This window comes from Balaenoptera borealis (assembly GCF_965194805.1).
Source record: "Balaenoptera borealis genome assembly, chromosome: 11".
Lineage (NCBI taxonomy): Eukaryota > Metazoa > Chordata > Mammalia > Artiodactyla > Balaenopteridae > Balaenoptera > Balaenoptera borealis.
The window spans coordinates 71,659,821-71,685,796 of record NC_138868.1 but is presented as its reverse complement, the minus strand read 5'-3'; the positions used below and the strand labels follow the sequence as shown (position 1 = coordinate 71,685,796).

General features: G+C 38.4%; 1 protein-coding gene and 1 pseudogene across 5 annotated transcripts in view; one reads left to right on the top strand and one right to left on the bottom strand.

The window, feature by feature from the left end:
* The window catches only part of MRE11 (MRE11 homolog, double strand break repair nuclease), a 71,281-nt gene extending 55,040 nt beyond the window's left edge, over nt 1-16,241 (top strand). For 2 of the 4 annotated variants that reach the window (XM_082339915.1, XM_082339916.1), the window contains 4 exons: nt 3,458-3,516; nt 5,372-5,439; nt 9,430-9,508; nt 11,963-16,241. In XM_082339915.1, coding sequence (XP_082196041.1) covers nt 3,458-3,516; nt 5,372-5,439; nt 9,430-9,508; nt 11,963-12,019 — 263 coding nt within the window. In that variant the 3' untranslated portion in view covers nt 12,020-16,241. Of the gene's footprint in view, nt 1-1,353; nt 1,389-3,457; nt 3,517-5,371; nt 5,440-9,429; nt 9,509-11,962 lie in introns of those variants that run through there. The other 2 variants (XM_082339917.1, XM_082339918.1) reach the window with 2 other exon arrangements.
* A 126-nt stretch (nt 16,242-16,367) lies between these two features.
* Nucleotides 16,368-24,751, bottom strand: LOC309606628 (annotated as a pseudogene). Its single transcript has 3 exons — nt 24,593-24,751; nt 23,929-23,950; nt 16,368-23,420 (listed from the first exon to the last, which is right to left on the bottom strand). The product of its transcript is annotated as an uncharacterized misc_RNA (transcript).
* Between the last annotated feature and the right edge of the window lie 1,225 nt (nt 24,752-25,976).

Below are 25,976 nucleotides of genomic sequence, written 5' to 3'. Positions count from 1 at the left end.
TGAAATGTTTTTATTTATATATATATATATATATATATATATATATATATATATAAGAGCTATTATAAAAAAGAGAAAACAGAGGGAGTTAGAAAAGGATCGTAAGTAAAATACGAACACTTCCATGTTAAACTACCAAAAGTTGGTCAGCGTGCAACACAGAGGCATAGACTTTGTAAATTACCTGCCTTTCCCTTAGCCCAAACTGCCTTTTATCATCATGGCTTTGTTGTTTTATGTGAAACTTTCCTTGACACCAGTGGGCAGAATTAGTCACTCAGATTGAGTCTTCAGGTTTCCATTGCTGTCATTAAGAAATCAGCTATTAGTTTAGCTTGTTGCTTTTTTTAAAGTAGTCTGTTTTTCCTCCGGCTGGCCGTCTTTGGTGTTCTACACTTTCACTATGATGAATCTAGATATGTGATTCTTTTTTTATCCTGCTTAGGATTTACTGGGTTTCATGAAACTGTGAATTGGTGCCTGTTATCATTTCTAGAAATCCTTTGCTGTTATCCCTTCAGATATTACCTGTGTGCTATTCTTTTTCTTTCCTTCTAAGACTTCAGTTAAATAAATGTATGACTATTCACTGTGTCCTCCCACTGGAGGAGGAGTACTAACTTCCCAGAGTAGTTATAAGTGTTAAATGAACTATGCATAACCATTACTGAGCACAGCACTTAGAAAGAATCCAATAACTGACTGCTGCTGTTAGTATTAGTGACAGTGTTTACAGTTAACTCATGAAAATGGATGTTTCTATAAATCAGTCTAAATTTGTCTTTTATGCAGTTGATTTGGTCCAATGGTTTTGCAGTTTAACTCCAACATTGGCCTTTTTTTTGAAAAACGAAACTGACTTTTTAATACGGTCTCTGACAAAATAACCATGGAGTACTAACTATAGTTACTATAAGTTTGGGACAAAAGCAACCTTAAACTATAGCTTCTACGTTCATATTATAAATGGAGGAATGAAGAGATAAATAAAGGTTCAATCCTATTATAACAAGCTCCATGGAGTGTAAAGATTTGTACAGTAGTACTGGAGTTTTATTGGGAAAGGTAGATACTACACTTATAGCCAGCAGCGGTTGTGAATGAAAGTTAACAGCCCAGACTTTTCCACTGAAGTTTGTTTGCAGAGGATAGTGACTAAGTTAATAAAAGAAGCCTCTGTCTTTGCATTTATTTTACCGTGGTTACCACTGCGGCTACTCCATCCACTATTACTAGCGAAATCATTTGAACACCTACTACATCTAGGCGCTTGCCAAAACAATTTACGTTAACTACCTCTTTTTATCCTGTCAAGAATTTTCAGCATGAAGTATTATTAACACTGTTTTATAGGTGGGGAAACCGAGACTTGAAGAAGCCAAGGAACTTGGCCACAGTCACCCAGCTAGTGAGTCCACATGGCTCTAACTCTAAAACCAGAGCTTTTAACCCCCAATACAGTATGTATTGCCTTCCTAACAGAACCGAGTGCTTAATTTTCTGATAATGTTAATTTATCACACAAATATTTATTGGGGATAAAAAGAAAGGAAGGCTCTTGTTTCTTCCAGGAGCCAAGAGTTTGAGGGGTCAATTAGTGAAAAACGATTGAGCAGAAATAGTTTTTGAAAGAGTCACGATTGCTGGCCTTTTCATTCCGTTGCCCTCTCCAGCCTTTTGAGTAGAGTAGGATGTGAGGCTAGTGATTGAGTAGGGTGAGTAAGAACTCTGCTTCTGCCTTTCCTTTCTCCTCTCAGGTAGACATCCTAAGATTGGGGATAGAACCTGGAATAGGAAAAATGAGTAAATCATAAATTTAGGCTAGGTGGAAAGATTCCTGAGTTTTCTGACTAGGAGAATTTTGGACTTTGTAGGATTCTTTGAGCATTTGACTTCTTCAAGTCCTCTGTCTTTTTATCTCCTCTTGCTCTGTTGTTTAGTTTGCGGGTTATCTTGGGGGAAACCTTTTTTTGTATTAGGAAACTGGTAAGGCGTAGGAGAAAATTAAACCTCTAATTGGCTGTTTAAATTTTATTCTAGGTTTTTAATAATCTGCACTTAATTCCAGTGTAGGGGGCTGGGGTGGGGGGGGTGGTTATCCACACCACCAAGCAGTCCTCAGACACCTGCTGGGTGTCCTGCAAGTCAACTCAATTCTGACACTACCTACCCAGAGACAGCATCAGACCCCACAGGAGAAGGACTCAGTTCCAGAAGACTGCCCCCCTCTACTTCAGATGCCAGTCACAAGTCCAGGTTGTTATCTGTACTTCTGACTAATAGGCTATCAATCAGAGGTCCCCATGACTCCCTACCTTGGATTCAATTAACTTGCTAGAGTGGCTCACAGAACTCAGGAAACTAGTTTACTCACTAGATTACTAGTTTATTACAAAAGATATGAAAGGATATGAATCAATAGCCAGATGAAGAGATGCATAGGGCAAAGTCCAGAACAAAGGAGCTTCTGTCCTCATTGAGTTTGGGATCTAGGCATGTTGGCACGTGGAAGCATCTTGATTCACCACCTGGAAGCTCTCTGAACCCCCTCCTTTTGGGTTTTTATGGAGGCCCCACTACATAGGAATGATTGATTAAAGCATTGGCTGTTGGTGATTGATTCAACCTCTAGCTCCTCTTCCCTCCCCAGAAATCGGGGATGGGACTGAAAGTTCGAACCCTCTATTCCTGGTTGGTTCCCCTGGTAACCAGCCTCCCTCCTCAGTTGTGGTCCCAAAGTTACCTCATTAACATAGCAAAAAGCACCTTGATGGCTCTCATTACTTTAGGAAATTAGGGTTTTAGGGGCTCTCTGCCAGAAATGTGGATGAAGACCAAACATACATTTCTTACTATAGAATCAAAATATTACAGTTTTGGTCTCGGGAAAAATAAAAATTAACTAAACTTCATGTTTCTAACCAAGTTTACAAAGCTGAAAATGTAAGGATTCATAGGAAGGTTATCATGGAATGAAAGGTAGGCTGTTTTCTAGCATTCCCTCTGGACTATTTCTTAGGTACTGAATATTTCTAACAAAGTAGAGGAGAATAAGGAAGCGCTTACTGGAACCATGTGGCTCCCACAGGGAAAGATATTGCTAACCATAAGAGAAGCAACACCTGAGGAGGGTTACTTTCACTGTATTTGGAGTTCAGTCCATTAGGTGATCAGATTTTATCCTTCAGGTATTTTTCTATAAAATATTTTTAGTGTAGGTGTATTTATGAACACTGCTTATTACTACTTTATTTGAGTAAACCAGGAAATCATATGAGACTGGTAGTTAGACATATAATTCCATCTCCAGATTTTAAAGCACAGTAAGTGGTTTTATAATTAGTCATCATGGATTTTTGCAGATAGGACTTAGGAAACCTTCAGCTAAAGAAGTGTGCAAATTTTTCTAAGCTTTTTTAAGAATAGCATAATGGATGTTTCATCTTTTTCATTATAGCCTTTAAAGCTACAAGACAGCAGCCCTCCCAAAATGTTGCTACTAAGAATTATTCAGAGGTAAGAAAAAAAGTTTTGTAATTGTGTACCAATTTATGTTTCCTACATTATGATTGTCAGTTCTTTGGTCTACAAAGTAAATAAAAGAAGAAAAAATGTGGAACGTTAAAACTGCAGAGAACTTTACTGATTATCTAGACTGAGGGCTTCTAGGGTTTTTGTGTGGGAGGAGGGTTTCTCTTTTTCTTTCTTTAATAATGGATCGCATGATCGGACACCCATAAATGTTTGTACCCAGTAATATTTTTAAGGATAATAACGTTGAACCAAAAGAGTCCATGCGTGGAAAACTATGATTGAAGATGGGTGTTCAGTGCGTAGAGAGGTCTTATTTATTGCTGGCTTCCTTTTGTTACTTATACTCTCATAATACTCTGGCTTGTGTCTTAATGGCTGAAGGCAGACTCAAGACAAGCTACAAGGTCTGACTCTATGGACCTCTGTGTTCAGCTCTAGATTTAACATGAAACTTCTGCTCTTCCTTTGGATTCCAAGAAGAGTCCAGAATGGGCTTGATTCTCCTATTCCCCCTCTTTCAAAACACATGTGTCTTACTTCCCAGGCACCATCCCTGGCCTCTACCTACTAGATGCCTGGGGTGTCACCTCTAGTTATGATAATCAAAATGTCTCCAGACATGTCCAGATGTTTCTGGGATGGGAGGGGGGGTTAAAAATCACACCTAGTTGAGAATCGTTGCTCTATATCATACTGCCCCACCAGCATTTTCTCAAATTTCACTCCTTCTTGATCTCTTGAGTATGTGACACAATTGACCACCTCCTCTTCCAGAAAACTTCTCTGTTTGTTTTTTTTTTCCTCTCATTATTATACAATTATATATGGGTATACTGGTGCTAACTTTTATCCTGAGCTCCATTTCATTATTCCTATTCAACTATTGCCTGCTATCGCTTCAAGATTGTATCTGAAAACAAAATTATCATCATGTCCACAAGGTAGCTTCCCTTCTAGATTTTTCTTTTATAATGCAAGAACATGAGTTCAGAAAGAACAAGTCATGGTAACTTTTTCTTTCATTTTTTTGATTGAGGTGACATAGTGGTAGATAAGGGGAATGCTGAAGGCATTTGATTCCTTCAAGGCACTTAAGACAATCTCCTGATAGTTTCATGGACAAAATGCAGAAATATTGGCTGGATTCATAGCTATTTAGACAACTTCATTTAACGGTTTTTGATTAATAGTTCAATGTCAGCCTTGGGTGGAGGGGGGGTCTCAAGTGCTGCTTTTTTCACTATTTTTTCTTTGGCTTTATCAGTTGGATGAAGACATGGCAAATGTGTGTATTAAGTGTCAAGATAACACAAAATGTAGAGGAATAGGTAGTAATTTGGATGATAGAATGAAGAATCACAAGTATCTTTCATGGGGCTTAAAAGCAGCAAGTGGTATTTAACAGGGATAAATGTAACAGAAAAACAGATATCCGGTACTTCCCACACAGTCTTATACCTCATTTAAAATTGGAGATGAAGCACCGATGGCCTAGTTCCTCATTAGAACCCAAAAAAGTCACAGGGCACTGTCCGCACATGACCCGATGTGAGTCATTCACCAATCTAAGTGCATGTTTAGGTACCCAGGCTGCCGTGGTAGCAGGAGAGAAGTGAGCTCACACATGTTGTATAAAAAAACCATTTATAAATGAAGAGTGACATTAGTGGGGAGGTTAGGCAGAGCTTTAGTTTTCATGGTTATTGCTTACATGGTATCTGCCTCCTTTTTTGTAACTTTTTGTAAAAATATATATTTTTTGACGTTATTTAATGCATTTTTATTTAGATTTTCCATTCCCACAAAGACTATTTGCTCTTCTGTTTCTCCCCCTTAGGTAATTGTGGTAGATGAGTCAGATATGGAAGAAGACATTTTTCCTACCACTTCCAAAGCTGATCAAAGGTCGGTGCAGTGACTTCCTGCAAAAAGAATATCTAAAAAAATTAAAAATTATCCAGAATTCAACATATACATTTCTCTATGCTACGGAAGTCTGATTTTTAAAAAACTTTTATTTATCTATGTATGTATGTATGTATGTATGTATGGCTGTGTTGGGTCTTCATTCCTGCACACAGGCTTTGTCTAGTTGCGGCAAACGGGAGCTACTCTTCATTGCGGTGTGCGGGCTTCTCATTGCGGTGGCTTTTCTTATTACGGAGCACGGGCTCTAGGCGTGCAGGCTTCAATAGTTGTGGCTCGCAGGCTCAGTAGTTGCGGCACACGGGCTTAGTTGCTCTGTGGCATGTGGGATCTTCCCAGACCAGGGTTCAAACCCATGTCCCCTGCATTGGCAGGCAGATCTTAACCATTGCGCCACCAGGGAAGCCCTGGAAGTCCAACAGATTTATTTTCAGCTAGTCACGTACGTACAAACGTGAAAAATAGACCAAGGGGTAGTTCGTGGAGTCAATGCAGCATTATTACAAGTATTTTCACTGAAACTTTGAATAACTTGTCATTCATTTCCTTTTGCCTTTATTACCCAGTGATTTTCTTGCTGGAGTACTATGTCTTCTCCAATTAACAGAAAATAGCTTTGTATTTTGTTAATATTCTGTTTCAGCTTTTAGCACTTCCTATGTGTCAGGTACCATTCTGAGCCTTTGCATATGAATTAGCTTATTTGCTGCTCACGGTCACTCCAGGAGGTAAATATACTTATAACTCTATTTTCCCCCTTTTACCTTTGAACAAAGTGAGGCGTGGTAGTCTAAGTAACTTACCTAAGGTCACACAGCCAGTCACAGAGCCAGGCATTCTGCTCCAGGACTCATCTTTGCTGTTGCTGCTGCTGCTTCTTTTTTTTTTTTTTTTTTTTTAATTTTATTGGAAGTATAGTTGATTTACAATGTTGTGTTAATCTCTGCTGTACAGCAAAGTGAATCAGTTGTACATATACATATTCTTTTTCATATTCTTTTCCATTGTGGTTTATCACAGGATACTGAATATGGTTCCCTATGCTATGCAGTAGGACCTTGTTGTGTATCCATCCTGTGTATCAATATAATAATTTGCATCTGCTAACCCCAAACTCCCACTCCATCCCTCCCCCACCTGCCTCCCCCTTGGCAGCTACAAGTCTGTCCTCTATGTCTGTGAGTCTGTTTCTGTTTTGTAGATAAGTTCATTTGTGTCGTATTTTGGATTCCACATGTAAGTGATATCATGTGATCTTTGTCTTTCTCTTTCTGACTGACTTCGCTTAGTACGATAATCTCTAGGTCCATCCTCTGCTGTTGCTTCTTCACATAATAGATTAAGCTCTCAGACCTCTGTGCATGTAATAAGAATCACTTAATTGACGAGAGGAGATTTAGAAACGAACATTTTGGCAAGAAATCTGAAATCAGCCTTGGCAGATTTATGTTCCTGATGACAGCAGCTGGGTGACACAAGTTATACTGTCTTTGAGGAATTGTTTAGTAATGGCATGGTTTGTATAGTTATTTCACTCATCATTTAAAGTATTTAAGCTCTACCACTTACTGAGTGTGGACCTTGTGCAAGTTTTTTTGACTTCTGTGCCTCAGTGTCCTCATCTGTAAGATGAAGATAATAATATTTACCTCAAAGTGTTATGAGGCTTTAAAGTGAGTTAATATTTGTGAAGTGCTAAGTACAGTACTTAACACATAGTAACACCTCTAGAAGGGCTTATTGAAGAAATAACAGGCTAGGGAAATAGAACAAGAATAATGGGAAGAATGGTAAGCAGTAAAAGCACTAATATTCTGGTAGTTGACTTTAAAAAGGAAAGAACTTCCAACTGTAAAACTCCTTTCTGCTGGATGGGCAGTGGAAATCCACCCACTTTTCCCTGGAAGAACTGCACCAAACTCTACATGGTTGTACTGGGGATAAAAGACCCTTCCAGATTTGATAGAGCTGGTGGCAACCTTCCCCCCACGCCGACCTTAAAGCAGTGAGCAAGAGAAGACCTGGCCCCATCAGGCCAGGTAGAGGAGGAGAGATGGAGGGGATTCTATTAAACCTTGCAGTGGGGGGAGCCAACATTTTGGTGGCAACTTTTATGTACCAAGGCCAATTTAACATGTTCTCTTATGCTTGTGATGCTGCTACAACTGACATAATTGGCTGAACATCTCTAGGTAGGAATTCTGACTTGTGCCCCCAAGTTATATCTGTACAAAAATGGAGAAGACATACAGCTCATGGCACTCAATGTAATACACCCTGTCTGCCTTATTTTTGAGCCATCCACAGAAAACTAATCCAATTAAACATTTTTTGACATCCAGGACAATAGCCCATTTATTTGACCCAGGAGTCAAAACTGTATAACCATTCTTCCCTTCCTGCCACTGCTTTCTAAGGATAGGGGACCTCTCATAGACTGGATCTGTAGGTGTGTGAGGTCCTCTGGTGCAGAATTAGGGGCTCCTGCTATGATCAAATGAGCCAGCATCTGGTGTAGAATGCCTGGCTTGTTTCTGGACACCACTGGTTATTTGTCCGGGGAGACATCAGCAGGCGGAGTCAGGCCTCAGTGGGTGCTTCTTCCTATAACCCCCCTCTTTCTCCAGCTCTCACAGCAACAATGCCTCACCTGCTGTGGCTAGCCTTGGCACTGTGGCTTCATGCTTTTGATCTGCTTCTTCCTGTCACAGATGATGGAAACAAGTCAACAATGCTCAGTTCCTGCTTAGGTCAAGTACAGAGAGTTGGGGACTTCCCAGGTAGATTGGTTGATAGATTCCTTGATCCTCTACCTCCAAAGCTATGTTGCTCTTCAAGTTTGCTCGGCAGATCCTCCTGTCCTTTACTTTTGTGCCTAAGGGGCTGTGGATTTTTCTGTCTCCTTCTGATGCATAGACCTCTTGACTCTCAACAATTTGTCCAGACAAGACCTTTAGATATATTTTGTTTGCTATAGTAACATCCCAAAGCATGGTAACAAACTGTTGGCTAAGAGTTCACAAACACTGCTTTTATTTAAGACAGGAGCCGGCAGACTTTTTTCTTAAAGGGCCAGGTAGTAAATATTTTAGGCTTTGCGGGCCAAGAGGCAAAACTGGGGATATTATGTAGGTGCTTATATAACCATTTAAATATACCCATTTCAAAATGTGAAGACCGTTCTTAGCTCACAGGCTGTAAGGAACAGGTAGGCTGGATTTGGTCTGCTAGCCAAGTTTGCTGGCCCCTGTCCTAAGATGACTTAAAATTTTTGTTAGTAAAAATACATAGGAATATGAGTTCCATCACTACAAGTTAAGCTTCATAAAAGTAGATTCCTGATTATCTTGCTTACTGATGTCTCCCAGGGCCTATCATAGTACCTGGCAGGGGTCAAGCACTAAATAAATATTTGTTATTCGGACTGGACACAAATAATATTAACAGTGAGGCAACCCTAGAAAGCGGTGAGCCTTTCCTAAGATCCTTTTATCCTGTTACAGAAACGTAACTGAGATTTGATTTAAAATATTTCAGTATTGCCATAATTTTCAGGAGTAGAGGATGGTAGTAGATACGTGTTAATATATGCTAAGAACTATGATGTCAGCAAACATCTGTGGCGTGCTTCATGTGTGTCAGGCACTGATCAAAGTGTTTAAGTATATAAACACATTTAATCTTTAAAAAGTTCTTATCATCCTCGTTTTACAGGTGAGGAAATTGCGGCACAGAGAGGCTAAGCTGCTTGAAGCCATGTAGCCCCTAAATGGCAGAACTGGAATTCAGACCCTGACATCAGAGTCCTTTTCATTGCCACTAAGCTCCTACTGCCTCTAATGTAGCTCGAAGGGAATGTGTTAGTTATTTTTATTCATGGCTGCTACTAAAATGAAAAACTTAGCTAAAAACTTCTTTGTGATGAATTCTTTGGTTCATTTTCTCTGTTTTTCTCATATTTTGCCTCAGGTGGTTGAGCACTTCATCATCGAGCAAACACATGTCCCGGAGCCACAACACTAAAGGGGTTGATTTTGAATCAGATGAGGTAATAGCGTAATACGTTAAGTCTTAAATAATTCTTAAATGTTTATAAAATCTGAATAGGGACTGCTACGCTAGTTGCCGAAAATTATTTCTAAAAATAGTTTCATTGATCACCTTCCTTTGAACCATAGTTAACATTGAGTCAGTGAGTAGCCTCTGCTTAGTGCTCATCGATGGAAATACCTCAGATGTGAAAGGCCTGCAGATCCTTAACATATAATATTCACTCAGCTCTTATTTAACTTGCCCAGTTAACAGTAGATTCAGAATAGTTTTTTCAGCTTCTGGTGTTTATGTTTGGAGAAATAGTGGTGATGATATCGTGAAAGCCTTTGATGTTACTTTACAACAGAATGTTTATTAAATGTTCACTATATGCTCTACACATTTCCCGTATATTTAAGGTGGTACATGATGGTGTTTTTCAGTTGTGGTAGAAACACACAACATAAAACTTACCATCTTAACCAGGTTTTTTTTTTTTTTTTAATTTATTTATTTATTTATTTATGGCTGTGTTGGGTCTTCGTTTCTGTGCGAGGGCTTTCTCTAGTTGCGGCAAGCGGGGGCCACTCTTCATCGCGATGCGCGGGCCACTCACTATCGCGGCCTCTCTTGTTGCAGAGCACAGGCTCCAGACGCGCAGGCTCAGTAATTGTGGCTCACGGGCCCAGTTGCTCCACGGCATGTGGGATCTTCCCAGACCAGGGCTCGAACCCGTGTCCCCTGCATTGGCAGGCAGACTCTCAACCACTGCGCCACCAGGGAAGCCCCATCTTAACCAGTTTTAAGTGTACAGTTTGTTCACTAATATTAAGTATATTCACACTGTTGTACAACGATCTCCAGAACCTTTTCATGTTCCAAAACGAAAAATCTATACCCATTGAACCACATCTCCTCATTTTCCCCTCTCCTCAGCCCCTGGCAAGGGGCTCTTCTACTTTGTGTCATTATGATTTTGACTACTCTGATACTTCATATAAGTGGAATTATACAGCATTTGTCTTTTTGAGCCTGACTTATTTCACTGAGCATTAGTGTCCTCCAGGTTCATCCCTGTTGTACCACATGACTCACGCCTTTGATTTTGAGTTTCACCTGCTGCCGTCATGTTCCCTGTGTCCCAGCTGTGGTTTTGAAACAGCTTGAAGAGAAGACTCCCCAGAACTCAGGCTGCAAAGAAAAATGGGCCCATGAGCTCAGTCTGCCTATTAAATACTAGCATGTTGCCTCCAGGAGAGAAGTGGGCAGTTGTTGACCCGTTTGTTAATTCCAAAGCATCTAGATATACATGTGGTTATATGTTACTTACAGAAATTCATATAGTTCATGTTAGCTGCAAAGGAGAACTATTAGCAAATTCTCTACTATGGTTTGGATTTATCTCTGATTTATTAACGAGTTCTGCCTTTTATGGTAGCAGAAAATGAATCAATAATTGAGAGCGAATTTGTGTTTCTCAAGGCATCCATATCTCACTAGAGATAGCTAATTTAGCGAACACTGGGACATGTTAATATCACCAGCAGAGCCTAACACCAAATAATCATCCCTTTTTATTAATGTCTTAAAAGAAACATAAATCAAAACTTTACAGATTTGCTTTCTCTTTTGAATAGTTAGTTATAGAATGTATATCATTGATTTTATGTTAACCTCATCAAATTATGTATTTGGGGCTTATCGAAGGTTAAGTTTTCATTCTCTCTAATTAAATTCTTAGTTAACATCTGCTATTCCTGCCTATTCTTACTATGCATATAATCTACGTCCCAGCAGCATGGGAACTCTTTGAAACTAAATAGTTCCTCTACTTATTTTTCCAAAAAAAAATATTTGAAAGGTTGCTTTCCTAGGTTGCTTCTTGTACCAGTCTGAGAGTAGCTGTCTATTTCTAGCATTAAATGGGTAATGGAAATAAAAATTACAGCTATTTCTGAATTAGGTCATGTGGCTTCATTATTTTTTTGGCTCTGAATTTCCAGAACATCAGATATACCAGTTATAAAATGTAAGTGAAAAAAAAAAAAAAACCTATTTAAAAACCTAATAGAAATGACTTGAAGAGTTTTCTTTGGTTTTTTTTTTTTTTGTCTTGCCCATGCCTTATTTGCTTTTATTAAGGTGAATAGTTGAGAGAAATATATATGATATATATTGTGGGCTTATATATATACACACATATAGAGCAGGATAAATTTTATTTTTAATGCTTGCTAAGAATTTAGCTGGACTTTCATTGTTTTAACAATGAAATAGCTACTAAGGAAGGAAGGAAGAGAAAAAAATTGACAAACTATTCATATTTATAAAGGAAATAGAAAAATGAAAGTCTACCCCATGTGAAAGGAGAAAATGGCTCTTACTGGTATTGTTTTGCCCATAAGAACTTCTGTCTTGTTTCAGTGAAGCATGGAACAGTCACTAATTTGACATTTGGATGTCATTCCAGGATGATGATGATGATCCTTTTATGAACATTAGTTCTTTAAGAAGAAACAGAAGATAATATATTTAATGGCAGTTTGAAGTTTTCAAGATTCAGGAAAAATCGAAACGTTGTAAACTACAAGTTTACCGGTTGAAGATTTGAAGATTTTTTGAGTATTGCTGTTAACTGAAGAATTTGAATGATTCTTACTTAACAGAGAAACTAACGTATAAAAATTTATGTTTTTGAATATCATTTCCTGAACATGACTTCATTATTTGAGAAACTTCCCAGCTCAAGGGTATATAGTATAGCATTGGTTTTCCTTATTTTTTAATCTGGTTGTTAACATTACCTGTTCTGTAAATGCTCCATAAAACTTAGAATGTTGTTTTTCTGACATACATCAGTATATGTCTTACCGAGTGAGAGCTTTGCTTAAATACAGTCTTGAGTAAGGACTAAAATAAATCTACCATTGTACGTTTCTGCTTTATAATCAAAGACTGTCAGTATTTTAAGGTTATTATATTTAGCCAAAGTTGAGGAAAAGAGCTTATAGAATCTAGCCCTTTTTATAATTTTTGTAACTTCTAGACATCCTAGATTTCCTGCAGGTAAAACAATTTATATGAAACAGTACCTAAGCTCACTGTCTGTTACTCAGTATATGCTCTTTTTCTAATGCTTGTGATAGTATCAGCCAGAAACTTTGAATGATTACATATACCCTATACTTTGAATAACTAGATATGTTTGTATCATAAAATAAAGTCTGTCAGAATTATTGAGTTTTTTATTCCAGTTGTAGCAAAGATTCCAGAGGATTATGTTCCCATTGAATGGTAGTAATTTTCTCCATTATTTTCTATTATTAATGGTTCTCTCTCTCTCTCTCTCTCTCTCTCTCTCTCTCTCTCTCTCACCTGTTTCTAGGAGGAAAGGGTTAAAATAATTTAACCATATCTTCTTAGAAGCTATTGAAGAGTTTTTTTGTTTTTTTTTTTTAAGATAGAGTGGTCACTTGAACCTTATGGTTATATTAGAGAAACATATTGAAATATAACTTCTGTGGAATATCAATGCCAAGGTTTCTCATTAATAATATTTTATCTTAACATTGAGCATGGGCAATTCCAAAATCTTAGAGAAGCAGCTCCTGTTACATTTTCTAATTTGTATTCGGGGGACCTAAGAATTTGACCTCTTCAGATTTAAGTTCCATAATCCCATTCTCCTTTTTAAGACTCTGTTTAAAGACTCCCTGAGAGTATTCCTTCTTTTCATCTTACAGTACAGCTATATATTCAAGACTCCTTAAGGAAGTTATAGATCTTGGTGGTACAACAGCCTGGCATTTCTTTATATGTAGAAACAAACGCTAGACTGAGTGATATTCCTGATTATTGGCATATTCATACCTAGAATGTGTCAAACTATAAAAGGCAGCATTTGCTTAGTGGCTGCCTCTATATCATAGCCCTTTTAATGGGTCTAAGTCAAGAATTGTGATGTAACCTTCGTTTCTTTAAAAATGTTTTCTGTGCCTCACTTGAGCATAAGGATTATTTTAGCAGGTTGCATTAACTCAGCAGAAGGCCTTGTCCTGTGAAATATTCTCAGGCACATCTGCTCCCATCTTTAATATTCCCAGTATTTGAATGAAGCAAAGACGAAATCATGAGTAAGAGTTGCTCTCCATGGTGGGATGGAAGCTGGTTTGGGTGGCTGTCTGGGAAGACTCAGCCAATGGCTCTTCTCACCTGCCAATGAGACGTCACCTGCTGGGGTGAGGGTCATAGTGAGGGAGATGGTCACTAATGCGTCCTGACAGCTTCCTGAGAAAAAAAGAGTAAGGCTTTCTCCCTTCCTACAAACTGCTCTACGGTATGAAAGAGGTACTAAATGTGATTCTGTTAGCTCCTAGGAAAAGTGATTCCATGGCAGTGAGAGAGGGTGAAACTCTCAGCCAATTCAGGTCATTTTGTGAATAGCGTGTGTCACTTCCTGGAAATACAGTAAATAGGAAAGAAAAGCCTTTTTGATGAATATTGCTGCATAGTTAAATATGCCACATATCCTTGATATTCTGTATTGATGCAGTGAAGTCTAGGGTTTTTTGGGCAGTTTTCAGACACGTTGGGATAGGTGTGTAGCGGTGATTTCCAGATGACTGCAAAGCCCCAAGAGTTGCTCTGGAGGCTGAGAGAGGGCCTCAGTGAAAACATTTTGAGGAAAAAAATCCTTCCATCGTTTACCAAAGAATATCCCTCTTTCTGGCATTTTGTTGTGTATCAAAAATACAATGGTGCATTTACAATTCTAGGAAATAAAACTGGTACTTTTAGAAAATTCAAGCATTTAGGCATACGACTTTCAATTTGGGTACAAACTGGACATTTTTTCCCTAAACTTTTAAAATTATGACCTGCAATAACAGAAGAGTCATGTGCTTTAACAGATAATGATAAAGTGAGCCTCATGGCATTCTCTATACAGGTCAGGAAATAGAACTTGACCAATGCCTCAGAAGCCCACCAGTGTTCTCTTCCGGAAAGTTGTCTTGACTCCTGCAATTCAGAAGTCCTTACTTTTGCCACAAGGTGGTGCTTCCAAATCTAAAATTAAGCCAGTGTAGTTTTCAAGTAAATTTGGAACCTGTGCATACTAAACTATGCAGTAAAACCAAAATTAGCTTTCTAATTTTATATGTAAATTGCTTGACATATTTCACCTGGCTCAGCCTGGTGAAATTGCCAGGAAATTGCCCTTAAAATTGATAAATTTTACATGTAAAGGGTCAAGAAAACATTTTATGTTTTAAGAAACAAAGAGGAAAAACTCTTTATTAGAAAAATGGAATAAAAAAGTCTCCCACTGTAAAATTTTTCCAATGAAATGTACTATATTTAAAAATAACGGGACTTCCCTGGTGGCACAGTGGTTAAGAATCCACCTGCCCATGCAGGGGACATGGGTTCGATCCCTGGTCCGGAAAGATCCCACATACTGCAGAGCAACTAAGCCTGTGCGCCACAACTACTGAGCCCACGTGCCACAACTGAAGCCCGCAGTGCCTAGAGCCTGTGCTCTGCCACAAGAGAAGCCACTGCAGTGAGAAGCCCTCGCACCGCAGCGAAGAGTAGCCCGCGCTTGACACAACTAGAGAAAGCCCACGTGCAGCAACAAAGACTCAACATGGCCAAAAATAAATAAATTAATTAATTAATTAAATTTAATAAAAATAACCATCCCCCAATGTAATCTGATGTCCTCTTTTGTATCTCTCATACATTTAATTCACAGTATTTTGTGGCTTTTTAAAGCTAACTACCATTAAGATTATTATAAGTTTTTATAGAATGAAGACTTGGTTTTTTGAGTCCAAAGAGCTTCCATGTTTTGAATGAAAAATGTCCACATTTCATCATTTGCTTTTCTCATTTTCTTTTAATAGTCTGAACTTAATGTTTAATAGCTAGGTCTGAAAATACTAGTGATTTAGCTTAATCTCTTAAGAAGTCAGTTCACGTAGCTTGCTATTGCCATGACTGATAACTAGATCTGATTTTAGCTGTTTAAATCGTAAAGGCAATGCATATTCATTCTTCAAAATTCAGACATTGAAATTTTATCAAAATGTGTATTTCCCTATAATCCTCTCCCCAGACACAACCTCTCAACAATTATGTATATATTTCTCCAGTTACTTTCGGCATGACTACTAACAAAAATTGTTGAACTAGAACCCCAAATTGTATAGTCAAATATTTTAGTCTCTGTGTCAAGGTGTATGTTCACCTTGGTACTTTTCTTGACATCCTGATTTTTCCATATCTTCTTTATCAAACTCTTTTTTTTTTTTTTTTTTTTAAGGGAACGCTATTTATTTATTTATTTATTTATTTTGGCTGTGTTGGGTCTTCGTTTCTGTGCAAGGGCTTTCTCTAGTTGCAGCGAGCGGGGGCCACTCTTCATCGCGGTGCGCAGGCCTCTCACTGTCGCAGCCTCTCTTGTTGCGGAGCACCAGCTCCAGACGCGCAGGCTCAGTAGTTGTGGCTCACGGGCCTAGTCGCTCCGCGGCATGTGGGATCTTCCCAGACCAGGGCTCGAACCCGTGTCCCCTGCATTGGCAGGCGGATTCTCAACCACTGCGCCACCAGGGAAGCCCTATCAAACTCTTTTAATTAAACCATCATTGCCTGTTTTAAGAGGTAATTGTACTGCCTTCCGATGTGTAATTTAAATGTTGTCACTCAATAATAATTTGGGTCAAATAAAAGAATATTTAATCTGTGTGCCTTGACGTCATAAGTGGTAAAGTGAGATTCAAAGAGCTCTTGAGTGGTGATTGCACATAATAGTTGATTAAATGAAAGAAGCACAATGGATATTAGGCTGGTTGGCCCAGGCCACACTCTCTTCTGCCTGTCAGAGCCACTAGGCAGTGCTGATGATTCACGTACAGCTACGCAACACTAGTGCTTGAGTACCCTTGATCACAGTGCCTGTTTAATTTCAAGAGTTTCATGTTCGTTTTGTTTAAAAATCAGTATTTTCTCCACTATAAGCTTATAAAACTAACTTCAGCCTACCTATGATTGCATTTGAACTGATTGCGGGGTGTATCTGGACTTTGCGCAAATGCTGCTAGAGGCAAAAAACCATTGCCTAATGGAATAAGAGGTGCAATTGCACGTCTGTTGGTTTTTTTGGTTTTTTGTGGGGTTTTTTTTGTCTATTGGTCTTAATAGTCTGCAAATAGGACTTGTGAAATGACATCTATCCATCCATAGACATATCTGAAAACGCCCAATGGTTGATCATCCCAGTCTTGATTTCTGAGCTTTTTAGTAGTGCTTTAAAACCAGGTCATGTTTTTTAAACTTTTAATTTTGAAATAATATCAAATTTATGGAAAATGTGTAAGAATACTAGAGTACTTTTTACCTTTTATGCAGATTCACCAATTTTTAACATTTCATCATTTAAAAAGTTATTCTCTATGTGTGTATGTTCCACACATATATATTCATATACAAGCATGAACATGCACACTTACATATACTTTTTTTCAATCTTTTGAGAGTAGGTTGCAAGGGGTAATGCTCCTTTACCCCTTATTATTTTCTTCAGTGTATACTCATGTGTCCTCAAATCTTACTCCCTTCCCTGTTGCCCCATGCCTTTCTCCTCTTTCTGCTCTATCCATTGTAGGTAAACAGTTTCATTCTTGTTTATCCTTTCTTCATTTCTTTTTGCTAAAAGTGGATATGTGTATTTTTAATTTCCCCATTTTTCTTATACAAAAATTTGTATGCTATATATATTCTCACTCCGAACAATATATCCTAGAAATTATTCCCTACAATTTTATAAAGGTCTTTTCTGTTTTTCATAGCTACACAATACTCTATTGAATTTAAATACCATGGTTTATTCTATCATTCTCCTACATATGGGTATTTAAGTAGTTCCAATATTTACAATATATAAATAATGCTGCAATATTAACCTTATTAGTATTTTCATATTTTTGGAAGTTTATCTTCAGAGTCAATTCCTAGAAGGTGGGATTGCTGGGTAAAAGGGTGAATGCATATGTAGTTTTGCTAAATACTGCCAAATTCCCTCCAGAGAGTTTGCATCATTTTGTATTTCTGCCAAAAATGTGTAAGACTGCCTATTTCTCCTCACCATCAGAATTAACTGTCAAGCTTTTGATTTTTTGCCAATCTAGTGGATGATTATCTCCATGTAGTTTTAGTTTTCATTTCTGTTATGAATGAAGTTGAACTTGTAAATGTATATGTAAGGGCCATTTTTGGTACATTGCTTGTTCGTGTATTTTGTCCATTTTTCTAGGATTTTTAGTCCCTTCCCCCCCAAATTAATTTTTTAAAAACTTTTATATTAAGGATATTGGCCCTTTGTCTATAATGTATTGCAAAATTTGTTTTCTTTCCTTTTGTGCTCTTATAGTTTCATTTCTTTCACATTTAGATCTCTGATCCATTTAGAGTTTACTCTTTGTAAAGTTGTGAGAAATGGATTTAATTTTATCTTTTACAAATGACTATCCAGTTGTCTGTGCATCATTTATTAAAGTGGCCTCTTTGCCCCAGCAATGTGCTAGATTTTCATATGTAGTGTGGTCTATTTCTGGACTTTCTATTCCATTCCATTGGTCTGTCTCTTCATGCACTGATAGCACAAGGTTTAAATATGAAGGCTGTGTAGTATGGTATAATGTCTGATAGGGCTAATCACCCCTCATAGCTTTTCATTTTCAATGTTTTCTTAGCTATTCTTTTATGTTTGTTTTTCCAAATGAACTTAAGTATCAATTTTGTAGCTTCAGCAACAAAAAATTTTTTTGGTTTTTTTTTGGAGGAATTGCATTAAATTTATAAATTAGGAAGAACTGACATCTTGTATGGACGTCAAGTCTATTTTATGTGTTTCAGAAATGTTCTAAATGTTCTTCATAGAGGTTTTGAACACTTCTAAAATTTAATCTTAAGTATTTTGTCTTTTGCGCTGCTATTGTGATTATAGTTTTTCTCTTCCATTATATCTTTCTTCAAAAATTTTATTTATTTTCGGCTGCATTGAGTCTTCATTGCTGTGTGCGGGCTTTCTCTAGTTGCAGCGAGCAGGGGCTACTCTTCGTTGCGGTGGCTTCTTGTTGCGGAGCATGGGCTCTAGGCATGCGGGTTTCAGTAGTTGTGGCATGCGGGCTCAGTAGTTGTGGCTTGTGGACTCTAGAGTGCAGGTTCAGTAGTTGTGGTGCACGGGCTTAGTTGCTCCACAGCATGTGGGATCCTCCCCAAACAGGGCTCGAAACGGTGTCCCCTGCATTGGCAGGAGGATTCTTAACCACTTTGCCACCAGGGAAGCCTTTCCATTATATCTTATAACTGGTTATTTTTATATATGAAAGCTATTCATTTTTGCATGATAATTTTATATCCTGCTAACTTGCTGAATTCAATCGTTTAAATTTGTTTTATCTTTGATGCGCTAGGATTTTCCAGGTGTAATTTTATGTGACCCACCGATAAAGATATTTTTGCTTCTTGTTTCAATTCTTATGCCTTTAATTTTTTCTCTTATCTAAGTGCATTGGCCTCCACCTCCATGTTAATATATCAAAAAAAACTGGCAATGTGCAGACAGGGAATGTAAAGTTTTTTCTATACACTTTGGTGGAATGTTACCAAAGTTAAAAAACTGTAACTAAAAATAGCTCGGAAAATTCTTCTCCAGGCAAATTTTATAAATTTACCAAATAATAACTTCATTCAAGTGGAATTATACGATGTGTACCTTATTGTGTATGACTTCTTTCTCACTGTGTGATGTCTGAGATCATTCATGTTGCAGCATGACTGTACTTTTTCATTGCTTATAGCAGTTTCCACTCTCACCAGTCCATATCCTTGCAAAATATTTGGTATTTTCAGTCTTTTTAATTTTAGTCATACTGATGGATATGTAATAGTATCTTCTTGTGGTTTTATTTTCATTTCTCTGATGACTAATGATGTTAAGGAACATTTCATATTTTTTGTGCAAATTTTGATGTCATCTTTTGGGATATATGTATTCAGATATTTTGCCCATTTTTGAATGGGTTGTCTGCCTTTTTCTTACTAATTTCTGGGAGATATATTTTATACAATTCCTTTGTTGAGTATATGTATTGCAAAATCTTCTCCAGTGGCTTACCTTTTTGTTCTGTAAATGATGTGTTGTTGAACAGAAGTTCTTAATTTCAACAAAGGTCAATTTATCAATGATTAATGTTTCTGTGTCCTGTTTGAGAAAACCATTCTCTATCCTAAGATCATAAAGAGATTCTTCTGTGTTATGTCCCAGAAGCTTATCTGATTTGCCTCTCACATTTAACTCTACAGTCCAGCTGGGAGTTGATTTTTATGTGTGGTCTGAGATAGGAATTATGTTTCATTCTATTCCACATGGAGATGCACTGGCCTCAGCACCGTTTGTTGAAATGACAGTCCTTTACCCCTGCTCTGCAGAGCTATCTTAGTCATTAATTAACAGACCATATATATACAGATCTATTTCTGAAATCTTTATTCTGTTCCATTGCTCTATTTGGAATTAATTGCTATAGTTTTATAATGAGTTTTATAATAAGAACAAGTCTTCCATCTTTGTTTTTTTCCCCCAAGGTTTTTTGGTAATTCCTGGCTCTACAAATTTTCAAGTAAATTTTGTAATTATATATACTGCTTGTGAGCTAATATAAGGTCTTAACAAAAATACCTGTGTGGTTTCAGTTTGGTTATAATTTTTTTTTATTGAAGTATAGTTGATTTACAATGTTGTGTTAATTTCTGCTGTACAGCAAAGTGATTCAGCTATGTATGAGTGTGTATATATATATATTCTTTTTTTTAATGTAAATTTATTTATTTATTTATTTTTGGCTGTGTTGGGTCTTTGTTGCTGTGCGCGGGCTTTCTCTAGTTGCAGCAAGGGGGGGCTACTCTTTGTTGCGGTGCGTGGGCTTCTCATTGTGGTGGCTTCTCTTGTTGCGGAGAACGGGCTCTAGGCACGCGGGCTTCAGTAGTTGTGGCATGCGGGCTCAGTAGTTGTGGCTCGCGGGCTCTAGAGCACAGGCTCAGTAGTTGTGGCACACGGGCTTAGTTGCTCCACAGCATGTGGGATCTTCTTGGACCAGGGCTCAAACCCATGTCCCCAGCATTGGCAGGCAGATTCTTAACCACTGTGCCACTAGGGAAGTCTCTACATTCTTTTTTAATATTTTTTTCCATTATGGTTTATCTCAGGATATTGAATATAGTTCCCTGTGCTATATAGTTGGTTATAATTCTTAACTGTTGTCAATTGCAGTTGATTTAATTTAAACCTTGATCTTATTCCCAGTCTTGACTAGATATTTCCTTTGATAGTCAAAGAAACCAATTTTGGTTGCCAAAGCTAAAGTTTGCTGGGTGAGATTAGGAAAATATCCTGTTCTTGCTGGTATCTTCCTGTTTCCTACCTGAAATGTTATCAACCTCATTTACCTGGCCTAATGTTCCTTTGCCCATTGGTGGCATAGCCCAGTCAAGAGAGGGTAATACTGTTTCTTATGCCCCTACCTCACCCACCTTCTTTTCCTCCAACTTGTTTAAAGCATGTGCTGTTTTTCCCTCCTCTCCTGAAACGCTTCCTACATTTACAAAACAGTCAATCTGGGCTTTCTTCCAGTTCTGATCTTCACTACCCAACCCCCTCTGCCTCTCCACCCACTAGTTTCCTTCCATCTTCATTTCCACTTCCTAATACGCATCTCCTTATATTCTGCAGGGGTCCCTTCTCCTCATCAGATGCAGCAGGTGCTATGAAGGGAATGAGGAAAGGAGGAAAATGAGGGAGAGAACTGTTTATTGAGTTGCTCTTCCATGCCAGGCCCAGGTGTATATACACATTGTCATTATTTAATTCTCATAACACCACAGAGTAGGCATTATTACCCTTTTTTAAATAGCTTAAGATCACACAGCTAATAAATGTAGGGCTGAGATTTAAATCTAATTCTATCTGAATCCAAATCTCATTCTTTCCACATGACCACACTGCCTCCCATGAACTGAGGCATGTCCTGACTTACAGCTTAAAACATTAGTCTCAAATCCTAATGCATCTTTGAACAGAGACTATACAGAAAAGAAGGGCAAAGTCCAAAGTAGAATGTGAGCTAGATCTCAAGTTGGTGACTGGCCCAGGCGGGGTGAACACCCAGAGGAGAGCTCTCCCTTGGAGAGAGACATTTCAGGTGGTTACAGGGATTCATATTAAACAATGGGCAGTAAATATGGGTGACACACTGACCAAGTTCTTATGAATATTGAAAAGTAAATGGTTTCCAATTGGTCCAGATAAAATCTATAATAGATGATAGACAGATAGACAGAGAATGGGTGACCGCTGGGATTCTCAGGATTGATTCAGTTAGGTTTAATGTGTCCATCAACTAAAAACTTGTTTAATAGTAATTTCCCACAGGAAGTTTTTCTATTTTGGGGGTTTTTTCTCCAAATCATATTTATTATTTTTTCTCTGATTATTAAAAAAAACTATAGGAAATCTAAAAAGTACTAAACAGCACAAAGAAAAAAAATATATATATAATTAATATAGTAAATGTATATGTATTTGTGAATATAGCTGCTTTGTTTCTTTAAGATAAATTCTTAGATGTGAACTTTTTGGACATAAAGTGTGGGTCATATTTTAAACACTTGGTAAAAACCTACAAATTCCCTTGTTGAATGGCCAGAGGACATGAATTTTAAAATGACAGGCTGGAAATGCAAATAGCTACTAAGCCCAGGACTTTATTAGTAATTAAATTAACTTAAGGGACATATCATTTTTAACTATTGAAATAGAAGCTTTTCATTCATGCGATTTTTTTTTTTTTTTTTTTTGGCTTCAGAACAGGTTTAATTACTCCAGTTAAGGATAGAGAGATAACACCTAGAGTAGTTCTCCCAGCCTTGAGGATTCAGTAGAACACTGACTCTCATTAAGGAAAATAGACCAAATATTGCTAATACAGAGCCACTGCGTTTTTCAGGCAAGTCAATTAGGAAAGCTCCTCCTTGAAAACGGATGAATAGTTCTCAGAAAAAGGAGGAGCCATTATTCCTCTGAACCACCCATGAACATTCCAGAGAAGAGGCAGATAGAGAGTTAGATTCTAGAAGAGACAGCAGCGAGGAGCTAGGTCCTTACGCAGGTGGCGGTGGCCAGCAGAGATGGTGCAATGAGCCCCAGGCCTCCCTGGTCCTAGGAGAATGCTCTGGACCAGAAGTCTGCGAGAAAAGGCTGGGTAATGCCACCAGTCTTCACAGACAGACAGGCCTCCTCTGGACTGTAGCGCAGCTAGGGCTCCTCTTCCTCATACCAGCACTGTTCACTGAAGTCAGGGGTAAAGGCTGCAATCTCTCTACTGGCTGAAACCACAGTCTGAGCCATGGGTTGTGTTACAGGTGTTGGTGAGGCCAAAACTCCCACGAATTGAATCTGGGGCCACGTGGCATGCTCGAAACACTCTGGTGGGTCCGATCCCTCTGGGTCCTCCAGATCTGGATGCCATCCTTGTGGGGGAGGATTTAGGCTCAGATTAGCCCACTGGCCATGAACTCCACCAACTGCTGAGAGAAAAAATGCCCTCCACGTTCTTGGTAAAACTTCTGGCAATCTTCCTTTCTCCACAGAAATTCTCTCATTCGTACAATGAGGAACTTGTTGCTCTGAATCTGCTGATGAACAGCCTCCAGAATCAGTGGGTGAACAACTGCAGGCTTGATCAGGGCCAGAGTGAGGTGGAGAGCGTGAGGGCTCCGCAAGATCAAGGTCGTCTGTCTCCTGCCGTCAGAGAGCCTGATAAGAGACCCATCAGGGCTGCACTCCCCACCCTTCCTACTCTGGAGCCCTCACTCATTCGACACTGAGCAAAGGCAAAAAACAAAAAACGAAAACAAAAAGCAAAGAAAACCCAAATAACAACAACCCACAATAGACATGACCTCATGGGACATTTAGTCTAAAATACATATACCATTTATTGAACTCTGTTTGCCAAGACTGTGCTAAGCACTTTATAAACATTACATCTAATCACCACAAAACTCTGTGTGGTAGTTATTGTTACCGACTGAATGAAGAAACAGATGTTCAGAGACTGGCTCACATGTCACATGGCTACACAGGCTGAGGATTGAATCTCAACCTTGACTGACTCCAAAGATCTCACCATTAGCTTCTGGATGAAGAGGATTCTTTCAGAATGCATTTCAAAAAATCAATTCAATGACTGGGTGTTGGTTAGGGTACAGGGAAGTGGTGTTCTCATGTTGCTCGTGGGAGTATGAATGGATATATCTTTTCTGCAAAGCAATCTGGCAAAATTATCATAAGCCTTAAAGAGTTTTCATCTTTACCTGGAATTCCATTTTTTGCATTCTACCCCAAGGAGAGACTCAGAAATGTGATCAAAGATTTATGTACAGACATACCTCAGAAATATTGCAGATTCAGCTCCAGACCACTGCAATAAAACCAATATCATAATAAAGTGAGTCACATGAATTTTTTGTTTTCCCAGTCCATGTAAAAGTTATGTTTACACTATACTATGGTCTATTAAGTGTGCAATAGCATTATGTCTGAAAAAGAGTACATTCCTTCATTTTAAAATACTTTATTGTTAAAAAATGCTAACCATCATCTGCGCCTTCAGCAAGTCATTAATCTTTTTTCTGGTGGAGGGTCTTGCCTCGATGTTGAAGGCTGCTGACTGATCAGGTGGTGGTTGCAGAAGGGTGGGGTGACTCTGGTAATTTCTTAAAATAAGACGACAATGAATTTTGCCCCATCAATTGACTCTTCCTTTCAGGAACAATTTCTCTTTAGCATGCAATACTGTTTGATAGCATTTAGCCCACATAGAACTTCTTTCAAAATTAGAGTCAATCCTCTCAAACCCTGATGCTGCTTTATCAGCTAAGCTGATTTAATATTCTAAATCCTTTGTTGTCATTTCAACAATCTTTCCAGCATCTTCACCGGAAGTAGATTCCATCTCAAAGCACTTTCTTTGCTCACCCATAGGAAGCAACTATCCATTGCTTCTGTTAAAGTTGTATCATGAGATTGCAGCAGTTCAGTCACATCTTCAGGCTTCACTTCTAGTTGTCTTGCTATTTCCAACACATCTGTGGTTACATCTGCCACCGAAGTCCTGAATCCTTCAAAGTCATCCATGAAGGTTGGAACCAACTTCTTCCAAACTCCTGTTAATGTTGATATTTTGGCTTCTTCCCATGCATCATGAATGTTCTCAATGGCATCTAGGATGGTGTATCCTTTCCAGAAGGTTTTCAATTGACTTTGCCCAGATCCATCAGAGGAATCACTATCTATGGCAGCTGTAGTTTTACAAAATGTGTTTCTTAAGTAATAAAACTTGAAAGTCAAAATTACTCCTTGATCCATGGGCTGCAGAATGGATGTTGTGTTAGCAACATGAAAACAACACTAATCTCTTTGTACATCTTCATCAGAGCTCTTGGGTGGCCAGGTGCATTGTCAATGAGCAGTAATCGTTTTTTCTAAGCAGTAGGTCTCAACAGTGGGCTTAAAACATTCAGTAAACCATGTTGTAAACAAATGTGCTGTCAGCCAGGCCTTGTTCTTCCATTTCTAGAGCACAGGCAGAGTAGATTTAGCATAATTCTTAAGGGCTCTAGGATTTTTGGAATGGTAAATGAGCACTGGCTTCACCTTCAAGTCACCAGCTACATTAGCACCTAACAGAGAGTCAGCCTGTCCTTTGAAGCTTTGAAGCCAAGCATTGACTTTTCCTCTCTAGCTATGAAAGCCCTAGATGGCATCTTTTTCCAATATTAGGCTGTTTCATCTACATTGAAAATCTGCTATTTAGTGGAGCCGCCTTCAGTAATTATCTTAGCTAGATCTTCTGGATAACTTGCTGCAGCTTCTACATCAGCACTTGCTGCTTCACCCTGTACTTTTATATTATGGAGATGACTTCTTTCCTTAAACCTCATGAACCAACCTCTGCTATCAAACTTTTCTTCTACAGCTTCCTCACCTCTCTCAGCCTTCAGAGAACTGAAAAGAGTTAGGCCTTGCTCTGGATTAGGCTTTGGCGTAAGAGAATGTGGGAGCTGGTTTGATCTTCTATCCAGACCACGAAAACGTTCTCCATATCAGCAATAGGCTGTTTCTCTTATCATCTGTGTGTTCACTGGAATAGCACTTTTAATTTCCTTCAAGAACTTTTCCTTTGCAGTCACCACTTAGCTAACAGTTTGGTGCAGGAGGCCTAGCTTTCAGCCTGTCTCGGCTTTCAACATGTCTCCCTCACTAAGCTTAATTATTTCTAGCTTTTAATTTAAAGAAAGACGTGTGACTCTTCCCTGCACTTGAACACTTAGAGGCCACTGTAGGGTTATTAATTGGCCTA